Source organism: Dama dama, chromosome 3 (assembly GCF_033118175.1).
Source record: "Dama dama isolate Ldn47 chromosome 3, ASM3311817v1, whole genome shotgun sequence".
Classification (NCBI taxonomy): Eukaryota; Metazoa; Chordata; class Mammalia; order Artiodactyla; family Cervidae; genus Dama; species Dama dama.
The window spans coordinates 50,886,774-50,911,965 of NC_083683.1; the positions used below are offsets into that span (position 1 = coordinate 50,886,774).

At 38.7% G+C, this 25,192-nt stretch overlaps 1 protein-coding gene across 2 annotated transcripts in view; it reads right to left on the reverse strand.

Annotated features, from left to right (window-relative positions):
• Window positions 1-25,192, reverse strand: part of ANO6 (anoctamin 6) — a 230,339-nt gene that overhangs the window by 73,242 nt on the left and 131,905 nt on the right. For both annotated transcript variants that reach the window (XM_061129479.1, XM_061129487.1), the window contains 3 exons: window positions 17,448-17,576; window positions 1,240-1,305; window positions 161-448 (listed from right to left, as the gene is read on the reverse strand). In XM_061129479.1, the coding sequence (XP_060985462.1) occupies window positions 161-448; window positions 1,240-1,305; window positions 17,448-17,576 (483 nt within the window). The remainder of the gene's footprint in view (window positions 1-160; window positions 449-1,239; window positions 1,306-17,447; window positions 17,577-25,192) is intronic.

The following is a 25,192-nucleotide window of genomic DNA, read 5'->3' on the forward strand; positions in this document are numbered from 1 at the left end:
TTACTGTCCTAACAGAAATCTGTAGGTGTATTACTTTTCTTTCTTTCTTTTTTTTGGCAGCTTTAAAACCCAAACCAAACCAACCAAATTAAACCACTAATTATTCAACAGTAGGTTCTAAATCACCCCAAGATAGCAGTTAAATTGGGTTTAGACTTACAATGCGGCTTCTGGTGGCTGGATTGAAGAATGTGTCTCTATCTTGAATGTAAAAGTCATTCATGCGGTTCTTCTCAAAGGGGGCAGTGAAAAACTCTTGCTCTGGCTTGATGATACTTTCATCCACTTGGAGGAGTTTGGTAAACCAATTGAAATTATCAAAGGCTGAGGACCGGGTTTTCAGATCATTGGGTTTCAGAGGCAGTTTGATGTGCATTATCTCTGCATAGGTACATAGCACCTCCCATGGGGCATGTACTTTTACAAATACGAGCTTGTCATCCACAAGCTATATTGAAAGAAGAAGCATACAAACCGGGAAACCAAATCAACTATTGATATTTTCACAAATTTAAGACAGATTATTCTTATGTTGCATAGTTCTTTCATAAAATCACCAATATTTTAGATGAAGAAAAGCAAATGTGTTAATTATTAGTCCAAATTAGTAACTAAACATAAAAACACTATATTGTAGTGTTATTGTAATGACAAGTTTTAAAATTTCTTAAACTGAGAAGAAGGCTGTTTAATTTATTATATATCTGTTCAACGTCATTATGTGATCATTAAAAAGGATTTAAAAGAACTATATTTATTAACATAGAACTGCATTTACTATATGATAAAGAGAGAAAAGCAAACTTTAAAACTGTGAAATGATAATTTCTTTTTTGGAAGGGAAAAATGTATATATTTGAGCAAAAGAAAATATTTAGAAGGACAAGATTATTTATGGATAAAGTACAGATGATTTTCAATTCCACTATTCTTACATTTTCTAATTTTGGGGGGGTAAACTATCATTTGTATTATATAAAAATCTTTAACAAGGTTCTTGAATAAATATATTCATACATAGATTTATTATTACATTCTTTGGATATTAAAAAGGATCCACGGTTTTTATCAGCAACAAACATATATTCTATAATGCAGATTTTGACTGACTCCCACTGCAGCCTGCAGCTAAGGCGTGGCTGGGGTTACATGTTTCAAATGCCTTTCCAGCACTCCGAGTGACGCGCTAGTTCCCAGGAGCAACAGTCAGCTGACAGCTGGGAAGGGTCTGACACTTACGGATCTGGTTGCTTCTAGTTGCAGACCATCACAGATGAGGTTAGATTCATATGCTTGTCTTTTTCTCTGACAAAAGAAATTGGAAATGTGTTAGGCCTTCAGTTTTACCAAGGGGAAAAAAAAAAGCTGTGTGTTTTTTTATTAAAAAAAAAAAAAAATCAAACCAATTTGAACTGAATGAAGAGACACATTTGCTCAAAACAGCACAGAAGCAACGAAGGTGCTCTGTCTGTTGGTGACGTGTGGGTTTAGACTCCTCAGAGGCAATGCGGTGGAGAATAACTGGATTCTCTTGGGACTCTGGAGGACCCTTAGTTGTCCTGTAGGTTTCTGGCCACTTGAGGTACATAAAAGTCTCCAGCTTTGGCACAATTTCAAAGACATTTTTTGGCTTATGAGAGATTGTGTACACAAGTGGAGTTTTTGGAGTCCCACTCACCCATGGAATATACCAGACTTACAGTCCAGATCTGACATTCTAGATTATTAAAATTTTATTTCTACATCATACATTCAAATAGTTTGGTTTTGGATGTATATATTTCATCTTTGCATGCCTTGACCTATTTAAATAAAACAACACACAATTTTGGTGAAATGTAAGAAATTTTTCTCTTTGTAAGATTGAAATGTTAGTGAAGCTATAAAACAAACACCTAAATCTACAAAATGAATTAACTGATAATATATGTGACCATGTTACAGAGCCATTTATATGAACCACATGGTGAAACATATCTCAACTAAGATGTTAAACACAGAGGAAGTAAAGCAAGAATATATTTCTGAAAAAACAAAAACAAAACCACATAAAAAGAAACCACATAAAATATAACTAAAATTTCCATCTTGAGTAATCACAGGAGGTGAATGAGACCAATTCTCCCACTGAAGACAACTAAAAATGCTACACTAAAATCAGTTTTTCACTTCAGCGGTTAACAGGGTAGAGAGGAATCACTGAGTCAATGTTCTGTATCTAGTGGGTTGGGCAGTCAGGCCACGGTGCCCACAGAGCCCAGGTCATGCTTTGCCCACTGTGGACGGGCATAGAGGGAGCTCAGCTGCTGCGCCACGCACAGTGCCTAGAACATAGAAAGTACCTAATAAATGTAAAGTGGATGCTGCATGTAAAAAGGTCCAAGGTGAAAAAATCCACCTGGCATTTGACTTAATGTGAGTGCCAGTGGAATCCCTAATGTATTTTGTGGAAGTATGAGAAACAGAATATTGCTTTTATTTTCACATATTTAATAAAGTTATATAGTATTAATACTTACTGTGCCAGACACTCTTCTAAGAGTTTTACAAATATAACCTGTTTGTTACAACCTGAGCACAAAAGAGTCACTTAGAGAAAAACAGCAAGTGCTATAAACAAATATAAGCCAAACTTACCTAGGAGAGTCCAGCAAGATGAGAGCTAGGGGGTGAGATGGGGGTGTGGAGGTTCAGCTTTCCCACTGTTCCCGGCAGGCGGCTGCCCGCTCTGCCCGCCTTCCACCCCCAATCTCTGCAATGCAGTCTGCTATGATTTTCAGTCTTCTCTTCCCCTCATTCACCATCTGCCCACCTCAACTGGGAAGGTGGTTCAGACCCACTCTGCTTGGTACCCAAGCAGTATTTCTTCACCTTAGACTCGAACCCTCATACTTAAATTCCTGCATGGCAGCCCAAGCATTGCTCCAGATGGAGTCTTTCTTTACTACTGTGTAAAACCACTTCTGGTCTTTCCAGCCACATCTGACAGAGTAGTCAGCAGGAGTACATGCCCAATATGTGTTTGTTGAAAGAATATACTCAACAAACATCAATTTGTTCTACAAACATTTCCTGAGAGCACTCTTCAAAGTGATGAAGATTCGAAGAGGAATTTGAAATGGTCTGCTGCAGAGGATCTACAAACTCAGCGTCCAGGGATCTAGGACTCTGTCCAATACAGAAGGCCTGGAACACTCATTCATGGGTCTAAAGCATGGTAATGGACACCCGTCATTCTATATGGCGTCATTCTATATGACTCAGCATTTCCACTCCCTCCAGAGCCCACGTCCCTCACAGCAGGTAAAAACAGACACACCTATTCCTTGTCTCCCATGAGTTCAGCTACTGGCAAGTGAGTAGCTATTAAGCAGACCACTTAAGACTCTAACCAGAAGCTGGAGATACCAAGAAGTCAGGCCAAGCAGAACCCCTCCAGGGGTGGCTAGGAGAGTGGGTGACAGAAGCGGCAGAGGCCTCAGCAGGAGCTTTCGGGGAGCACGGCTGGTCAGAAGTGACCAGAGGCAGTTCTGGACCCTGGCGAGCAACCGCGCTTTGTCCCAGACCAGCTGTGAGATGGGATTTGGAGCGCCGCCTCTGGCTGCACTGTCCAGATTTGTTTCTCCAAGTCTGCCAATGAATCTGTGACCTCCCTAGTATTCTTTACCAATAGACTCTTTGTTTCTTCGTCTGCTTAAACTAGAGCTCGTTTCTGCTACTTGCCAGCAAGAATCCTAGTAGAGTAATAACCATGAACTAGGGAAAACCTGTTAGCCTAAAACCAAAGTCACTGTGCAGTAAAGAAGGGTGTTCTCTGCAGACCAGACGCTCTGACTTCCTCTCTTTCTGGGGAGATGCCTCAACCTGAAGTTGTACAAATGGCAACCCAGCTTGTCCCACTAGAAGGTCATAAGCAGAATCCAACTGTCTTCTGTCTCCTTGAGGAGTCAGGCAGCAATAATTTCAGTTAGGACGTCAAAGCTCAGGCTCAAGGCTTTTAGCTCTTCTGAACAAATGTCCTTCTAGTTAGATGACTAGGTTGTTGTTCAGTCGCTCAGTCGTGTCTGACTCTTTTGCAACCCCATGGACTGCAGCACTCCAGGCTTCCCTGTTCTTCACTATCTCCCAGAGTTTGCTCTAACTCATGTCCATTGAGTCAATGATGCCATCCAACCACCTCATCCTCTGTCGTCCCTTCTCCTCCTGCCCTCAATCTTTCCCAGCATCAGGGTCTTTTCCTGTGAGTCAGCTCTTCCCATCAGGTGGCTGAAGTATTGGAGCTTCAGCATCAGTCCTTCCAATGAATATTCAGGACTGATTTCCTTTAGGATGGGCTGGTTTGATCTCCTTGCAGTCCAACGGGTTCTCAAGAGTCTTCTCCAGCAATACAATTTCTAGAAGGCTAGGACAATCAGTTAAAAGGGCAGCTTCTCCCATGGCTTAATGGGTGTGTGAACAATGAAGTGATGGTAATAAGAAACCACATAACTGTGTTAACTGGTCTCATAAAATCCCACGGTTCCCATCAAAGGCAAACCGTGATGCACAGCTGTCTCCGTCCTGTACCCCCTCCTCCACTAGGGAGTGGCTCCAAACTCTGAAGATGCTCCTTGCATTCGACACTTCACTCCCAGACTCTTCAAGTACTGTGGCCTCCTTCCTCAGACAAATGCAGCCACTCACAAGAGGTCCTGTGCGTGCCACCTCTCTTAGGAAGACACCACCTTTCTCCTGGATATCAGGAGATGACACCTTTTTCCTGTTTTTCCTGAGTTTGCTTTGGCAATACCTTCTCTTCTTTTCAGTCCTTTATCTTCATTGCTCTTCTTCAGCAAACAAACACCTTAAATGTTTCCTTTCTTAAAGAATATGAAAGTCTGGCTGCTCTTTGATTACCATTCCTGTCCCTAGGGATGTCTGTCTTTCAATCTTGATATCCTTAGCACTTAGAATGGGCCTAAAGTGGAATAAACAAGTAATAGATGTCTGATGAAAGAAGGGATGAGTGAACCGTGTGTGGATGGCTACCGGCTTTGTGGGAATTGACTGAGGAATGTACTGAGGCAACCAGGCGCCTCTTTCCTGAGCTCCCCCTCCCCCACAGTGCTCCAAGAACTTTTACTTACGGGTATTACAGGACATGATAGAGAAGGAGAGATATAGTTTAATTCTGGAATGTGCTAGCACCAAATAGCTCCAGGGTACCCAGAGTGGGAAGATACCTCTTGATTCTCTGGGAGTCTGAATTACTAGATGACAAAAGGGGGCCAGTTCAGAGAACCTGCAAAGAACCAGCTCCAAGAGAGGGCAGTTCAATCATTACACATACCAAACACAAACTACTCCTGTCTTGGCTGTATCAGCTGCATCAGCCATGACCGTGACAGGCAGCATAGTGCAAACTAGACATGGTTAGATTCCAAGTCGAAATTTAAATCCTGGTCCTGCCATTTGCTAGCTCTGTGATGTTGGGCAAATAAACTCTCCAAGTATCAGTGGCTTCATCTCACAGGTGGAAGAAATAGCTTCATGAGTATAAAGTCCTCAGCATAAGAAGTCCTCTCTATCTTGTAAGCCTCAGAGGCTCACCTCTTTTATTTAATGTCAAACATCATAACAAAAGTAAGCAACCCTAATCCTTTAGCTTCCACAATGTGCACCCAGTGACATCTTAATCCCTCCAATGGGATAGCAATGACAATATTTTACCAGAACTCCAGGAACTGGATCTTAAGTCTGAGTCATTTAGCTCACTCTCCTCTTGACTCTTTATACACTATATTGTCCTGGTCCTCAGATTACCTTCTTTGATATATAATAGATGTATATATCCTTCTAGACTTCCCTGGTGGCTCAGATGATAAAAGTGTCTGCCTATACTGCGGGAGACCCGGGTTCGATCCCTGGGTCACGAAGATCCCCCTGGAGAAGGAAATAGCAACCCACTCCAGTACTCTTGCCTGGAAAATCCCATGAATGGATGGAGGAGCCTGGTAGGCTACAGTCCATGGGGTCGCAGAGTTGAACACGACTGAGTGACTTCACTTTCATATATCCTTTTCACTCTCTGAAGAAAGAATTAATACTGTTAAAATGGTCATACTTCTTAAAAGTAACCTACAGATTGTATGTACTCTCTATCAAAATACCCATGATGTTCTTCACATAACAAATAATTCTGAAATTTATATGGAAGCACAAATGACCCAGAGTTGCCAAAGCAATCCTGGGAAAAAAATAACAAGACTGGAGGTATAACCCTTCTAGACTTCAAACTATACTACAAAACTACACTAATCAAAAAAAAAAAAAACAAAAAAACACACAAGGTATTGGCTCAGAAACAGACACAGAGATCAACAGAATAGACAGCCCAGAAATAAACCCACTCATTTATGGTCAATTAATCTATGATAAAGGAGACAGAAATATACAATGGAGAAGACAGTGTCTTCAGTAAGTGGTGCTGGAAAAGCTGAACAGCTCCATGCAAAACAATGACATTAGAACATTCCCTCATACCATATACAAAGATTAAAAAATGGTTTAAAGACCAATTTAAAGACCTAAATATAAGATATGACATCATAAAACTCCTAGAAGAGAATACAAGTAAAACATTCTCAGACATAAATTATAGCAATATTTTCTTAGCTAAGTCTCCCAAGGAAAAAGAAATAAAAGCAAAAATAAACAAATAGGACCTAATCAAACTTAAACATTTCTGAACAGCAAAGGACACCATCAATGAAAGGAAAAGACAATGAAAAGAAAATGGGAGGAGATATTTGCAAATGATGAGGCCCAAAAGGGGTTAATAACCAAAATATGTAAACAGCTCACATAACTCAATATACTTAAAAAAAAAGTGCTGATTTAAAAATAGGCAGAAGACCTGAACAGACATTTTTGCAAAAAAAGACATACAGATGACTAACAGGCACATGAAAAGATGCTCAACACCATTAATTATTAGACAAATGCAAATCAATACCATAATGAGAAGGTCTCCCTGATGGTTCAGTGGCTAAGGCTCCACGTTCCCAATGGAGGGGGCTCACGTTTGATCCCTGGTCAGGAACTAGATCCCACACGCCACAACTAAGAGTTTCCATGCCACGACTAAAGATCCTGCATGCCACAACAAAGACTGAAGATACATGCCATAACTAAGAGCTGGCAGAGCCAAATAAATAAATAAAAATATTTTAAGAAACACAGTGATATATTGCCTCACAGCTGTCAGAGTGGCTAATATTAAAAAGTCAACGAACAACAAATGCTGTCAAGTATGTGGAGAAAAGGAAATTCCTGTTTACTGCTGATTGGAATGTAAACTGGTGCAGCTACTAGTGACGCCAGTGTGGAGTTTCCTCAAAAAACTAAAATACAATCACCATGTTATTCAGCAATTCCACTCCTGGGTATATACCGGAAAAAACAAAGGCTCTAATTTGAAAAGATACATGCATCCCAATATTCATAGCAGTACTATTTACAAGAGCCAAGATGTGGACACAATCCAATGATTGTCTTAAGAAGATGTGATACACACACACTTGCAAGCTCAGACACACACACACACACACACACAGTGGAAGGCTACTCAGGCGTAAAAAGAATGACATATTTCCATTTGCAACAGCAAGGATAGACCCAGAGATTATTATTAGGCTTGGTGAAATAAGTTACACAGAGAAAGACAAATGCTATATGATACCATTTACATGAGGAATCTAGACTATAAGTGAATACATATACAAAACAATTTATTCACAAATTGCTGAATGTTTTAGTTGTTTCTAATTTTTCACAATTATGAAAATTCTTGCAGAATAAGCTTTGTGTATCCTCCTCAGAATAAAGTCCTAGATGCAGAAGTGTTGAAAAGTGCATGCAACTTTAACTTCTTTAACAGATATTGCTGTAATGCCATTGAGAAAAAGTTATACTATAGTGTATCCTATTTTAGTTCTTATTTGATTCTTTACAAAGACCTTCTAAGATATTTACCTGATATCTCTTGATAGTTGGCAGATCTTGGAGTTGGTTTATAATGCCCTCTGTTTTATCACTAACTATAAATACTTAAATAGTTGAACCAAGGAAAGGGCATTTTTATTTGCTTAAACATGTTAATATATCACCTTGGTGTTACTTTAATAAGACAGTTCTTGTTATTTCCCTTTGGCATGGCAGTTCGCAAAGAACTAGTGGGATATTTCAAAAATTGATCAAACCAGTTTTCTTGGTTTGTCAGGTAGCTAAAGTAAATTAGCATATGTGCTATATTTGCAAACAGGAATATATCAGGAAAAGACCGCTTACTTAAGAAAAGATTGCTTAAATCTATTTAATATGAGATCATCAGCTTTACTGCTCTGTAGAATTTGCACTTGGATAAGTAACAGTGTTCCTGACATTTAAAAAAAATTAAGGTAGAGCTGTCTTCCATGTTAAAAATGAAAGAAAATTAATATTGCATGTTGAATGACATGTTCATTGCTCAATAAATATTTGCTGAATAAATGAGTATCTGAGGACACACAATTTTTAACTAAAAATTATCTACGTACCTTATTGGAAACTTTACAGGTAAGAACCTAGACCTATGTTTATAGTCCATGATGTGCATTTGGCAGCACAAAACGACTAAACCAGACTCACTGGCTCTCAAAATAGCCCAGTCGTATACTAGATTATGTTGTAAGTTCCTCTATCTCTAGGAGAGTAAATTCCCCTGCACTGTAACCTGGATCTCTCTCTTTCTTTTCAACCTACTTCTAGCAAAGCCAAACAGACTAAATCGTTGAGGACCTATGGACATGACAGAAAGAGGCACATGATTCCACTACTGTCAGTGCAGAATGGTACCTGGGGTTCAAAGTAGAGAAGGAAAAGAGTACTTATCTCACCCCAGAAACTGAAATTGTATTCATACCTCTTATGGGAGGTTAATAAAGCTGTCAGAGAAATAAAGAATAAAGCAATCAAAATCACAAAGGGCAGACTGGCATAATTAAGGCAGCTTTCTGTCCCCTAAGCACCTGAGATTGCACATCTCATTTGGCTTAATAAAGTCATTGTTGGGAAGGACTTGCTTGTGAATTACATAGTAATAATACTGATTTTAAACACCAATTTCTACCATTTCCTTTATGTTGCTCTGTTTTTGTGCATAAAAAGCTGGGGTTGCAATGTCTAAGAAGATTACTAAATACACTCTGATGATATTACATCAGCATAAGTCAGTTGAGATTAATGAAACAGATTTAATTCAAATATTCCTCCAGCTTTGTCAGGCAAAATACTGATGCTGTTGTCACTGGACTTTTCAACTTGCCAATCTTTGTTATGCCTATGAAGTCGGGTAAGAAATAAACCAAAGGTACTTAATCTGTGCAAAAATATTTCTAATTACTCAAAGTGCTTCTTACTTGGTAAGGTCTGGTAAGCAGGAATAAATTATTTAATTGGGACTTAAATTCACGTGTTGTTGATAAAATATTGAATGTTAGTGGACTGATTGAGTAGGTGACATATGTTCATGAGGAGATAGAAACAGACAAGCATCCTCAATGGTAAGCATAGAAAGGAAGTGAATATGTAGCTGAAGCTTATTTCCAACTGTTCCTTTTAAATTAACATTTTTGGTATAATTATGAAAATAAATAAATGGTGACTTGGAAATTTTCCAAGAACGAAAAAAAAATCACCTGTTATCAATCCACTGCTAAGATAAACACTTAAATAAACACTAAGATAAACACTGTAAACACTTCAGGGCAGTGTTTTCCAAACTAACCTACCTGCTTATATGAACAACCTGAAGCGCCCTAGTTAAAATGCAGATTCTAGGGCCTCTCTTCTCTACATTTTGGCTCAGTACAAACAGGATGGCTCTGAATAATCTAGTTTTAACAAGCAAAGCAGACTATTCTTATCATCAGGCAAGTTTAAGAAATACTGTTTTCTTTTTCCCCCCAAACTTTAAGCTTTTTATTTTGTATTGAGGTTTAGCCCATTAACAATGCTGTGGTAGTTTTGGGTGAACAGTGAAGGAACTCAGCCATACATATACACGTATCCATTCTTTCCCAAACCCCATCCCATCCAGGCTGGCACATAACATTGAACAGAGTTCCATGTGCTATACAATAGGTCCTTGTTGGTTATCCATTTTAAATACAGCAGTGTGTACATGACCTTCCCAAAGTCCCTAACTATCCCTTCCCTCCCAGCAACCATAAGTTTTTTAGGAAATACTATTTTCTTAGAGCATATCTTTTCTGTGCACATAAGCAAGCTCTTCTTTTATGATTATTTATAAGGCTATGGCTTTTCCAGTGGTCATGTATGGATGTGAGAGTTGGACTATAAAGAAAGCTGAGCACCAAAGAATTGATGCTTTTGAACTGTGGTGTTGGAGAAGACTCTTGAGAGTCCCTTGGACTGCAAGAAGATCCAACCAGTCCATTCTGAAGGAGATCAGTCCTGAGTGTTCAGTGGAGGGACTGATGCTGAAGCTGAACCTCCAATACTTTGGCCACCTGATGTGGGGAGCTGACTCATTTGAAAAGACCTTGATGCTGGGAAATATTGAGGGCAGGAGGAGAAGGGGACGACAGAGGATGAGATGGTTGGGTGGCATCACCGACACAATGGACATGGGTTTGTGTGGACTCCGGGAGCTGATGATGCACAGGGAGGCCTGGCGTGCTGTGATTCATGGGGTCGCAAAGAATCAGACATGACTGAGCAACTGAACTGAACTGAGCTGATTTTCTTCAAGCCTGTTCTGTTTGAGAACTTGGTATAGTTGATGTTTCCCAGCTCTTTATCCTTTTACAGAAAGTGAGACACAAGTATCTGTTGGTCCAGGGCAAATGACAGCTTCTTTATTTAAAACTAACTCAGAAGGACTAATCTGGAAAAGGATTTTTCTCTTCTCCACATCCTTCTGAGATGAAGTAGAATAAACAGATTTTACTTTTCAGAATTTCACTGCCCTCTGCATTTGTCTGTTTTTAAGGATTGGGACCAAGGACACGTCCCATTTTGGAAATACGAAGCAAGATTTGGATTCACTGCTCTTGTGCTGAGTACTCAAAAATAAAACTAAATATGCTTATACCAGCAACACATCTTGTAGCTGTAATTTGAAACTGCTGATTCTAATTTAATTTATTCCTTTTAACCTACAATCTTAGTTTAAGCAAGTAGAGTGTAAAGGAAGGAGATAAAAATATAAAAAACTTCCTGCTTTAGTTTAAAATATTAAGGAGTTAAAACCAAACCTGATTTCACATCCAAAAACAAAAGACAGAACACCTACCAAAAGTTATCTGAGGAGGTGAAACCACCCAACAGGAGTTGCCACCATCACTTAACCCAGCGTGATATTTTTCATGGACTATTTATGGCAAAAATGCCATTTTTAGGCAATTTTTTATACTATTCTGATTCGTCATAATCCCCTTCTGCCATCCCTTTATTTCTTCAATTTGGAGAATACAAGTCGATGTTAAGTCGACTCAGTCATTCATGCCTTCTCCTTTAGGAGGCTCCATGGATAAATTTCTTTCTGGGGGACCTTTAGACCAGAAAGATTATATTTCTTTTGAATATCCAATTTGGTTTTTATTGTGCTAAAACTTTAAACCGTGGTGTTGATAACATCCTCTATTTTCTTTGGCTAACTAGGAAACTCAAGAGGCAAATTTGCAGCTGAACTCTAATTTCTGAACAGGACTTTATGGTTAGTAATAAGTCATTTTGCTTATTACTTTGATACATAGCTTCATTTTATTTTTCTGGCTTTTACATTTTTGTCACCATAATCAGTTCAGTTCAGTTCAGTCACTCAGTTGTGTCCGACTCTTTGTGACCCCATGGACTGCAGCACGCCAGGCTTCCCTGTCCATCACCAACTCCCGGAGTTTATTCAAACCCATGTCCATCGAGTCGGCGATGTTATCCAACCATCTCATCCTCTGTTGTTCCCTTCTCCTCCTGCCTTCAATCTTGCCCAACATCAGGGTCTTTTCAAATGAGTCAGTTCTTTGCATCAGGTGACCAAAGTATTGGGAGTTTCAGCTTCAGCAACAGTCCTTCCAATAAATATTCAGGAGTGATTTCCTTTAGGATGGACTGGTTGGATCTCCTTGCAGTCCAAGGGACTCTCAAGAGTCTTCTCCAACATCACAGTTCAAAAGCATCAATTCTTTGGTGCTCAACTTTCTTTATGGTCCACTGGAAAAACCATAGCTTTGATATCCTCATCTAATTACTTTTATTTATGGTATATTCTGTATGTGACCACAAGCACTTTTTAATGAATTATAAATAAACTATGTTATAACATAGTATTAACATAAGTAGAAAGCTAATGACTACAAAAATGATACATTGCATATTAAAGCCAATAATGAATGGTTTGAATATTCTATACTGTTAGCTATCATCTTATGAGCTACAAATAATCATCTACTTTATCACATAAGACTTACTGATAAAGCAATGATACAAAGAAAGCACATTTGGTAAATTTTAAAACCCAATTATAAAATCTCAGAGCAATTTCAACTAGAAGAGAACTCTTAACTTTTTAAAAGAAAACTACCAAAAATTTATAGCAAATGTATACTTAATGGTGAAATTTTAGAAACACTTGCACCAAACTCAGGAGCAATACAATGGTGACTACTATGTGCTACAGGTTTTATTCGAGATGTCTTAACCATATCATCTGGACAAGATAACAAATGAAGTATAAAGAAAGGTACAGTGAAGCTATCAGTTGGAGACAATATGGTCTTCTTTTGAATAAACTTAAAATAAGCACTAGAAACTACTGGAACTAAAAAGTTTATCAATGTAACTAGGTCTTATAAAAAATCAATAGACTTCTTTCTTAACACAAAATACTAAATCACAAGCTGCAATTTAAAATGTGTCTGACAACAGCAACAAAAATTTAATATAGTAGTTAATAAAAATGTATAAGATCCTCAGACATTATAAAACTTTACTAAAGTATGTAAAATCTTAATAAATGGAACGGTATACTGTGTTCATTTTATTAGAATTTTCTGATGAACTTTTAACCATTTCCAAAGGGATTTCATTTAGTTTCTTGGTAAATAGTTCCAGCCTTATGATAACTCATATAAAACAATGGATAACAGTTTTAAGAGCTCAAGGGATCTATAACCAATTAGTCAGTTGTTTCACATTATTTGAAGGTTTGGATATAATTTAATTTAAACACTTATTTTTTGGAAAATTTCTTACTCTGTACTCTCTACTGGCCAGATCCACTAAAGAATTCTTAAGGCCTGATATACAAGATAAACTTATACTTCCATAACTTTTCATCAACTTCCAGGAAATAATTTTTCTATCAACTTTTAGGGATGGATTCTGCTGATAAAAAAGCATTACATTCAGGATGACTTATACTGTTCTTGTGCTATCTAGACTTTTCTATTCTCTTTATCATCATCTGCATTATACCATTACTTGGTCATAAACACATCTGTTTAGAAGGGAGGCCAAGTGTCAGGCAAAATGAAATTCAGAATAGATCAGTTATGCCACCCCTTAGCAGTTCTAGATAAGGGAAATGGAAGAAAGAAGAATGACGAGCAAAACTGAGCAGGAAGAGTTGGAGAAATATATGGAAACATGTTTCATTTAAAACATTTTTGCTCTTCACAATATGGAGCAAACTTATTTAGATATATTTTAATCATGAGATGTGCCAGGCATTGCTGGCTGCCTATTCAATAGTCATCTTCCCCTTCTTCATTACCAAGAAAAGCTGACGGTTTTTCAGATACTAAGTGATCAGACGATTTAGGAAATGAAAGACTAGTCTCGATTAGTCTATGCTAATGATGGTAGTTTCATTCATCTTGCCAGTGGTTGGTTTAGGAACAGGCCTGAGAGAGACAATCAACAGTGAAAGAAGTCTGCCATTCTAGGGGAGATTTCTTCCCCTTTCTAAAAGAGGGCCAAAAAAAAGGGCATTCCTTCTTACTGCCGCTGATATCTAGAAACACAACGAACATCATGAAATGAAGGGAAGACAGTTTAAGAACATCCAACACGTGAGGATGGCCGGGCAGAAGGATATAATGAAGCCCGAGTCCTGATGATCCCATTAAGCCAATAAATTATCTAACTCAGAAATGCTTCTATCTCCGCACTATTTCTTAAGTGAGAGAATTATTATTTCCTTTCAGTACTTAAATCACTTTGAGTTTGGTTTCCATGTTACTTCCAGTAAAAAGACACTTGAACGGATTCTATGCCATGGACAGCAGTACTGGCTAAACAAACACTTATTCTTGGAACAACTTATGATCAACCCCATCTGTAATCTAAACATAAGTGGTTTATGCTTTTTCAAAGGGAGGTGTGAGATTCTGAGGTATTTTCACTAATACAAGTGGACAAAGTTATATGATATTTGGAGGTCTGGCTAGAAAAATAATTTCTCTTTTGTTTATATGCAGAAGTAGACTTTTACTCCTGTATGCTTTTGATGCTCATGGCCCTATCAGTTCTATCTCTCTCTGCCTCTAAACAAGAATTTAACAACACTTTTTAGATCAGCCCCTGGCAAAGTCAACCTTGGGGCTGTTTTAGGAAATCAATATGATTTATACATAATTTTTTTTTCATCTCAATGAAAAGAGAATTTTGAAATTGTCTTTCCTTGGCATTGTCCTAAATTCTGAATACGGCCTAACAGAGAGTGTGATGGAACTTGCAAATGATTTTCCAATTAATAAAAATGTGATTCCAAAGCTGAGCTTCAAATTCTAGTAGAATCTAAATTAAGTAACATGTATAAATAGTCTCAAAACACTTAAAAGCATAGCTTATAAACACCAACATCATGGTACATCAATCCATGAGTTCAGATACCAAAATTAATGATGTTTTTTTTCCTCTTGATTTATGAAAGTTATTTCAGCACCTTTGTTTCTGTATAACATAAATGCAGACCTTGTTAATAATGTAATCAGCTCTAGGCTCCTTTACCATGGGAGAGAAGCCCTTGTATAAAACTAAAGATGTTTTCTCTATACTGTAATGGATTAGGTTTGTTTAACTTACTTTATATAGTGCTCAATTCAGTTCCATCAGCATATGGATGCCTAACAAATATTTGATGATGGTGGCCCTGACTGCACAGAAGATATCTTAGTGTTCATAGGAAAATGATAAAATACTCTAAGCTAGTTTAGTGACAAAATTATATAATAACCAGAAAGTGATGCCTTTTCATACCAGTGTATACCCCAAATAAAAGAGAAGGTACAAAAATTAACATCCATTATCTAATATTCGCTGAAAATTTATGTAGCATTTCTGTATACTATTTTATTCAATCCTAGACATAATTATCTGGACTAGTCATTGAGATTCCTGTTTTCCAGAATCTAAGATGCCTCTGGTTTTATGATGAGCCAATACTTTATGTGCCAATAAAAAAAATTCATCCAATGAAATTATGATACACTTTTTTAAAGATGTACCCTGATTTCAGAGATGGCAAAATGTAAAATAAAAGGCATATCCAAAATAATAATAAAATATGAAACTGATAAGAAAATTCATCCAACTCACACAGTTAGCTGGAAACTGTGGCAAAGACAAGCCGCTGATGACCAAAAGTTAATGTTCCCCGTCCATAGCATGGAATTCCTTCTGAGAAATGTCTGTCCAGCCAGAAACTACACTTTCCACCTTCCAGAGAGTTCTGACCAAAAGAATGTGAACCCAACTGATGATGTCAGTTCCAACCCAAACAGGTAAAGAAGCAAGAGTACGTTCTTCATCCTCTCCCTCATTCTACCTACCATTTATTGATGCCCAGAGTGATCTCTGAAACTACCTGTTGAACATGGCAAAGCTTTTGTGTCAGCCTGGGTTCCTGAATGACTGCAAACAACAAAGCCCTGTCCAAACCTCTAAGACACTGTGCCAAACAGAGATGCCATGATTGACTTGAGCATAAATAAACTTTTATTTTATTAAGCCACTGTAATTCTAGGCAGGTGTTGCCTCAACTAGAATTACTCCAAACAGTACAGTGGCAGAATTAGAATCTGAGTATCAGGTTCCAAAAGCTGGGCTCATTCTGTGACACTATGCAAATACAAGCCCCCCAAATTACCCTTTCCAAAACAAACAAAAACCAAAATAAAAAGGACTGATTCCTTCATTTTAAGTAGGTTTCATCCTTGATTTGAAAAATTAAGACAGAAATCAATAGATTTAAGGATGACATATTTCAGAGAGAAAGCCCAGAGAGGGACAAATTAATAGTTGTGTGTTTGTAACAGCGCAAATGTGAGAAAAAACAAAAACAGAATGAAGAAGTGATTTTCAAAGTGGGTAAAAGTGACACACTTGTATTACCTTACTTTTTTGTCTTATTTTAGTCTGATGCAGTTTCATAAAGAAGTTTCAGGAAGTTGTTATATATTTAGCAGGCTAAATGGCTTAATATCTTGAGATAAAGATGGGCGCATTACCTGAAAGAGTCTGATGCAAAGGAAAGGTAAAGCCTGACTGGCAATGAATGAAAGGGAAAGGAAGGGAAGAAAGTGGGAGATGTCAAGAGCATGGGTTCGCGATTGAAGACAAGAGTTTGAATTGTAGCTCCACCAGTTCTTACATTAGAGTCCATGAACTTGGGCAATCGCTTAATCTCTCTAAGGGCCAATTTTGTTAACCAGAATGGTATGAAAATAAAAGGCACCTTATAGGTTGTTCTGGAAAAGACCCGGATGTTGGGAAAGACTTAAAGCAAAAGGAGAAGAGGGTTGTAGAAGATGAGATGGTTGGGATGGCATCACCAGCTCAATGAACATGAATTTGAGCAAACTCCGGAAGACAGTGGAGGACAGGGAAGCCTGGCGTGCTTCTGTCCATGGGGTCTCAAAGAGTCAGACACGACTGAACGACTGAACCATCACAACAACAACAAGGTTATTCTGAGAATTAAATGAGAACACACGTGCAAAATACACAGACCATCCATGAGTTAGCATACCCTGACACTGGTTGGTTGTTATTATACTTGCTGCCATTATTTATCGTTAGCTTCCTTTCACATCTAGTTGCAAATAGCCAAGTGTGCTTTTAGTGTAAATCTCTTTTACAGATGAAAGGGCAATTCCTTGGAAGAAAATCTGCCTTCAGCTTAAGAACCTGAGGAAGTTTATTTTTAAAACTCAAAAAAAAATTTTTTTTAATGTTTTTTGTTACCATGCCTTGAGGGAATGATGAATAGAGAAAATATGAAGGTATGCCTGTCTTGATATTTCAAACACCAGTTTCATTTCATTGCTTACACAAAAATAGCAGTTTGTTTAATTTTACAATATTATAAAGAATAAAAATAAAAGAAAATAGGAAAATAAACTTACTCTTTGTTTTTCATTTGAACCCTTTTTATTGGTCTCTTTTCTACTTTCATCTTCATACACTAGAACAAAGTCAATTCTTCGCTGACCATCATTAAAATAGAGGGAGTCAGGTTTTCCATTAAATTCTTCCTGTGTGGAAAAGAAAAATAAATTTTAATATAGTTTCTTGAAAAGTGTCAGTTCATAAGTGCTTATTTTGTAGCTTTACTAGGTACATCAGAATGTTTACAGAAAATGAGAAATACATCCTTTACTAGTTACTCGACCAAGAGGGCATGACCAACATGATCTTTGCAATCATGGTCTGTTCTTGCTGAAAGAAAGTCCTTGAATTGAGCAGGTTAGCATTATTCTACAAATATATGGGGAAATATCAGCATTGTGAATGTAATACAATTATCCCAGAATTATTCCCACAAGAACAAGAAAAGGAGTTTCAAGTTTGGAAATAAACACAGTAACCAGAGATGCCTATCTAAAGGACTAATGTTCTTTTAACAAGAGAAAAAAAATATCTAAGGCATAGATATTTATGAAACATATATGTTTATGAAAATCTCAGGGCTTCCCTGGTGGCTCATAGGGTAAAGAATCTGCCTGCAATGTGGGAGACTCAGGTTTGATCCCTAAGTTGGGAAGATCCCCTAGAGAAGGGAATGACTCCCCACTCCAGCATCCTTGCCTGGAGAATTTCACAGACAGAGGAGCCTTGCAGGCTACAGTCCATGGGGTACCAAAGAATTGGACACGACTGAGTGAATGCCTACACCCTACCTATGTCATATTATCTAACCTTTCCAGCAATTTTCATGACTTCTTTCTGAACCACATCACTTTATAAAAAGTATCATTTTATAACCTTAAACAAAAGTCAAAAAATGCTTTGATACACACAAAATACACAGCAGTCATTGGTATTTGTCCCCAAATCCACACAAAATACCCACTCACTCCTAGCAAAAAAACAAAAATCCCAGCAACAAGAACAAATAAATGAGCCTTTAATTTAGAGCTTAAAAGCCTTATGGTGTAAAAACAAAGTCACAATGGCAGAACAGACCTAATACAGCTTAAAACAATCTCTTACCATACGGATTTGGATAGAATTGTTTTTATTTGCTCTAAGGAAAGACTTGAGTTTGCGTTTCTCACATAGCTGGTCAAGATCCTTATGTGAATTTTGCTTTAGAATTGGAATACTTTTAAACTAAGTAATACTTTTTAATTTTTCAAGTTTTTTCCATTAAAAATTCACGGGAAGGTGGGACTTCGCAGTCACTTGCTGAAACCACTTAATTATTAAGTGTGATTAATTCTCTGCACTCAGCGTCATTTAGTACATAAATCACCTTCTTTTACCACCACAACTTTTTCAGTTTAGTCACACTTTTGAGACGATGTTTTTTTTTTTTGCCAAATACATACAACTTGATGGGAAAGCACCCAAGTGGCTCAGTGGTATAGAATCCACCTGCCAAGCAAGAGACCCGGGTTCGATCCCTGAGTCGAGAAGATCCCCTGGAGAAGGAAATGGCAACCCACTCCAGTATTCTTGCCTGGAAAATCCCACGGACAACGGAGCCTGGACGGCTACAGTCCATGGGGCTGCAAAGAGTCGGATACAACTTAGCAACTCAACGACAACAACAAATACAACCTGATACTTGTCTTTCTTCTTTCCTACCACAGAGCTTAACAAGTATGTGCAATTCCTTTCATCCAGCAAGATATTTCACCTGCAGAATGCACTCTGGCAATGTAAGCTAACTCACAGCCCTTCACTGAGGTTGCATTTGACCAGGGACCCTCACTATGAACAGTGTGACCTGGCCTGAGACCTTGCCCAGCCAGGGCACTGAGGGACCACGGAAATAGACATAGCAATGTCCAAGGCTGAGGCCACTACTCAAGTCTTTTATTTGCAATTTCAGCTCTTTAAAATCAGTAAGCTTTGAGAGTATTTAAAGTTATACAAGACATAGAAAACAAGATTATGGTCACCAAATGGGAAAGGGTGGGGGGATAAATTAGGAGTTTAGGATTGACATATATACACTACTCTATTTAAAACAGATAACCAACAAGGACCAGTATATTACAGGGAAAAATACTCAGTGTTTTGTAATAACCTATAAGGGAAAGAATCTGAAAAGAATATATATATATCTATATATAACACTGAATCACTGCACTTACACCTGAAACTAACACAACATTGTAAATCAAGTATACTTGAATTAAAAAAATAAATTAAAACTATATTTTTTAAAAGTTGTACAAAAGTGCCAAGGCCTCTTTTCATTTCAGCAACAGAGTCCTTGAGGCCCCTCTCTTCAATTTCTCTTTCTTTCACTGAAGATGTTACTATTGGTGACAACCTGGGCAGTTGCTAGAGGAAAACTGTGTGTGGAGGAAAAAACTATGAGGCCAAGGGGAAGTGGGGTGGGGTGGAATACAGTCACAAAAACCTGGTCATCATTACAGATGTCTGAAATGTGTACAGAAGCAGTTCGTGCTCTGGAGCCCACATTCTGCTGCCTTTCCTTGGTGGCATCCGCAGGAGCTCATTGAAGCCAGGTTATGAAGAATGACATATGGAAAGAGAACTATGTCTGCATGGGGCCCCCAGCATTCCTCCCTGCATGGCCCTCGCTCAGCCACATATGTTGGCAGCCTGCTACCAGATAATCCGGTCTGCAGGCATGTCTCTCCTGTGTGATAGAAGACCATGGCCCTTTGTTGCAGGAAAACCCCACTGGCTTGGCAAAAGCTGCCTGTGTGAAATAACTAGGTCAGACTCTGATATGGTATTATTAGAATGCAATGCTGGGGGAAAGGTGCCAACTCTGTACTGCTGTGAAATCCAGGTTTCCCATCTCTTGGCAGAAAACAACTGGGAAGGAGGGAGGGAGGAACAAAACGCTGGGCTGGAAAGCATTCCTAACAAAGAAGGAAACTGTCCCACATCAAAGAGACTGATCTATGAACACATCTGTGCTGTTTAAAACAAAGGCTGGATTGTTTTAAGCTATAAGTTCCATTACAGGCCTGACTCATGCAACAGGTATTAAAATGACAGAAAACTAAAAAACAAAACAACCCTCTTCTAAAGTTTTGAAGTCAAGTTTCAATAAATACTGACCATCTTAAACAACTGATTAATCAGAAATGGATTTTTCTAGTCTTGACTCTCAAAGTCAACTCAAAATTTGAGCTTCCATTTTTCTCTACCAAGTCAAATGGCATCAAGGTGAAATACAAACAAACAAACAAAAAAAACCCTGAAACAATCTTTCCAGTTCAGCAGCTTCAGTTTAAAAGCACTTTACCAGATGGTTTAAAATTTATCAGGTCAAATCATCTGAGAGACCAGAGCTTATGTATGGGTATTGACTGCTCTACTAGTTCAGTTCAGTCGCTCAGTCATGTCCAACTCTTTGCAACCCTGTGGTCTGCAGCATGCCAGGCTTCCCTGTCCATCACCAACTCCTGGAGCTTGTCCAAACTCATGTCCATTGAGACGGTGATGCCATCCAACTACCTCATCCTCTGTCAGCCCCTTCTCCTCCCACCTTCAATCTTTCCCAGCATCAGGGTCTTTTCTAATGAGTCAGCTCTTTGCATCAGATGGCCAAAGTATTGGAGTTTCAGCTTCAGCATCAGACCTTTCAATGAATATTCAGAGTTGGTTCCTTTAGAATTGGTTGGTTTGATCTCCTTGCAATCCAAGGGACTCTCAAGTGTCTTCTCCAACACCACAGTTCAAAAGCATCAATTCCTTGGCGCTCAGACTTCTTTATGGTCCAATTCTCACATTCAAACATTACTATTGGAAAAACCATAGCCTTGACTAGACAGACTGTCGGCAAAGTAATGTCTCTGCTTCTTAATATGCTGTCTTGGTTGGTTAGAGCTTTTCTCCCAAGGAGCAAGCGTCTTTTAATTTCATAGCTGCAGTCACCATCTGCAGTGATTCTAGAGCCCAAGAAAATAAAGTCTGTCACTGTTTCCACTGTTTCCCCATCTATTTGCCATGAAGTGATGGGACCAGATGCCATGATCTTCAAGTTTTGAGTGTTGAGTTTTATGCCAACTTTTTCACTCTCCTCTTTCACTTTCATCAAGAGGCTCTTTAGTTCCTCTTCACTTTCTGCCATAAGGGTGGTGTCATGTGCATATCTGAGGTCATTGATATTTCTGCCTGCGATCTTGATTCCAGCTTGTGCTTCATCCAGCCCCACATTTTGCATGATGTGCTCTGCATATAAGTTAAATAAGCAAGGTGACAATATACAACCTTGACATACTCCTTTCTCTATTTTGAACCAGTCCATTGTTCCATGTCTGTATATAACTGTTGCTTCTCCACCAGGAAGCTTATTAATTCTTATGCTCATCAGAGTAACATACTGTTACCCTAAGGGTCTTAGGCAAATATCTTCAATGTCAAAACAGTCAAGAGTCTCTAGTTGTTGACACTTCTTTTGTCCTGGAAAAATAACAAATAAACTTCCGATTACAGTTTGGGGTCTATAATATGCTTTATCTGTTCATAGCCATTGCCTTCTCTAGTCCCAAGGATACTAGATTCCACCAATTTAGCATTCATTTACTCATGTGCAGCAATCTATCCCAAAGCTGTAAAGACTGCAATGGTTAAAAAGACTAGCCATGTTCATTTGTCATTATATCAAAATAAACAAAAACCAACCAGCCAACCATTGCAGAAGAATGACCTGATCACCTTTGTCTTAGGCTGTTGGCACTCTCATTTTACACTTGGGAAGAAGAAAAGACATGCTTGTTGCAAGGGGTGAGCTAAGAAATAAGGTCCTGGCAGAGCAATGTAGGAGAGAAGGGCTAAGAAAGGTCGGGTATGATGTACCCAACGGATTTTTTCCAGGTTTCCCCACTCTCAGATGGCTTCTTTCCTCCATTTATTTGCAGGGCATCCCTGGTGGTTCAGACAAGTAATCTGCCTGCAGTGCAGGAGACCCAGGTTTAATCCCCAGGTCAGGAAGATCCCCTGGAGAACGGAATGGCACCCCACTCCAGTATTCTTACCTGGGAAATCCCATGGACAGAGGAGCCTGCCAGGCTACAGTCCATGGGGTCACAAAGAGCTGGACACAACAGAGCGAATAACACTTTCACTACTTTCACTTTCCTTCAACGGAAGAGCCTTTGAGCCCATTAACCAAATGCTTAACCAAATCAGGATAAAAATGTAAGTGGCAAAATTACTCTACCAAAATCCCTGGATTCAACCAAACTCAGGCTAAAACATATTAAAAGAAAATTCCAGAAAGTTCCAAAAAGCAAAGCTTGAATTTGCCATGTGCTATCAACTCTTCACATGTTATTCAGATTGTATTCACAGCTACTGACAAGGCCTTTATATTGTACTAGGTATTATAAGTAATTTAGAGATGATAAAAGGAGATGATAAAAGGAGATGATTTAGAGATGATAAAAGTAATTTAGAGATGATGTGCATATGCTATATGCAAATACTATGCCATTTTATATAAGGGATTTGAGCATCCAGAGGTTTTGGTATCCACAGGGGTCAAACTAGTCCCCTGTGGATACCAATGAACAACTGAAATTACTTGGTAGGAAAACTTAAGTAATCTCAGAATCCAGTAAGGCATTGGACTTCTTGAACAGGATGCTTCGGGTACACGAAGGGTCACATGATGCTTACAAGATGCTCAGGTTTATCTTCTGGGTGGAAAAAGAAGGGCTGGGGAAGGAGAGAACTTCGGGAGACAGCTGCCCCGGGTGACACTGCTCCATGGCATTTATGCCAGTTAGAGAGGAGCAGCTGATCTCACAAGTACCCTCCTGGAACCCTTGGCATCAGCACTTGGTGAATCCAGGACTTGCTCCTCAACATGTGTCCAACCTCACACTTTCCAAGTGTCTTTAAATTAAAAAAGTGAAAGTGTTAGTCACTCAGCTGTGTTTCACTCTTTGCGACTCCATGGACTGTAGCCCATCAGGCTCCTCTGTCCATGGAATTCTCCAGGCAAGAATACTGGAATGGGTTGCCATTCCCTTCTCCAGGGAATCTCCCTGACCCAGGGATTGAACCCAGGTCTCCTGCACTACAGGCAGATTCTTCACCATGTGACCCACTAAATAAGTAAACAAAGTGTTTCTGCAAATAAACCCTGCAAAACCCAAATTGGAAGTCCTATTTCACAATAGAGGCATCTACTCCTAGAGTTTAAAATGCAAATGTTAAATGATTTGTCCAAGATCTGGATACAAAGCAATCAGATTGGTATCTTTGCTCAAACTCTTGTTTATGTATAATGATGTTAGAAACTTGCCTTGGACAGCAAGTGATATTATCTGACTGTATCAGATTAAAAAATTCTAGAGAATTTCCACACTGTCTATTCCTGCCCTGATAGGGTTGTCATTTACTATGAAATCAGAGAGTATTTCAGGTTTATTGGGATTAATGGTCTCAACCTTTACAGAGAGCAGGACACAAAAAGCCTTATTGTCTAACAATGATAGTTGAGGAATTACATTATGAAAAATAAACAATATCAAAACACTCACATAATTAAATAGCAACTGATATGTGAATGTGGAAAACACATGTGGCTCTCTACAGTCCTTAAGACTAGCGAAACAAAGTAGTTAGTTAATTCCAAGAAGAACACACAAGACAAAAACAAACTTTAATCATAGCAGAAAACTAAAGTGAAAATACAGGATTTTCTATTTTTCAGTAAACCTTGGGTTCCTGCCCACAGCAAGTTGTAGGGAAACAAAATTTAGAAGCAAAAGCCTTTATTTTTTAGATATTTAGATCCCGTGAAATCTAGAAGATAGTGAAAATTTATTTATATGCCATGTAGTTATAAATGAGGTATCAATATATTCTGGTGTTTTCCCTAACTGTAGCAGAGTCCAGGAGGATTCAAGGCATAAGAATTAGTGGAATTTTTTTTTTTTCATTAAACAATTGTGCAAAATTAGTGCAAAGGATAGCAGAGACTCAATTAATTTTTATTTCTTTTATTCAGGCCACCTCCTTGGCCCGAAAGAATACTTGACAGTGAGAAAATGCAAAGTACAAAGCAAAATGCCAAGAACTGCAGGCGTGGAAGGCTGAATGCTGAAGGTGGAAGACCAGTATTGTGAGAAGCCGGGAGGGGAGTAACACGTTAGTACCAGGGCTTACTTCCACTTTCACTACCAGGAGTAAGGAGAAGTAGACACATGGATGTACAAGGGAGCCAAAAGGAAGTCAGCCAAGTCAATGGCATGTTACGGGGATTAGTGAACATGTTTTTGATGAGACATTCAAGAATGTGTGGGCTTCCCTAGTGGCTCAGACGGTAAAGAATTCGCCTGCAAGGCAGGAGACCCGGATTTAATTCCTGGGTTGGGAAGATCCCCTATAGAAGAGAATGCCTACCTCTTTCAGTATTCTTGCCTGGAGAATTCCATGAACAGAGCAGCCTGGCAGGCAAACAGTCTGTGAGTTGCAAATGCGAGTCGGACTTGACTGAGCGACTAACGCTTTCACTTCATTTTTCACGAATGTGTTGAGGGGAAAGAAGGGCAGTGGAAAAGTTACTCATTCAAGGAGGAGGTCTCTGCGACAACTACAAGTCTGTTAGAGTCCAAGAACTCCCCTTGTTAGTGACTCCATGACAATCAGGGGAAACTCAACTCAGGAGTGACCCAGAATGACATTTGTACAAATTACACCGTCTCCT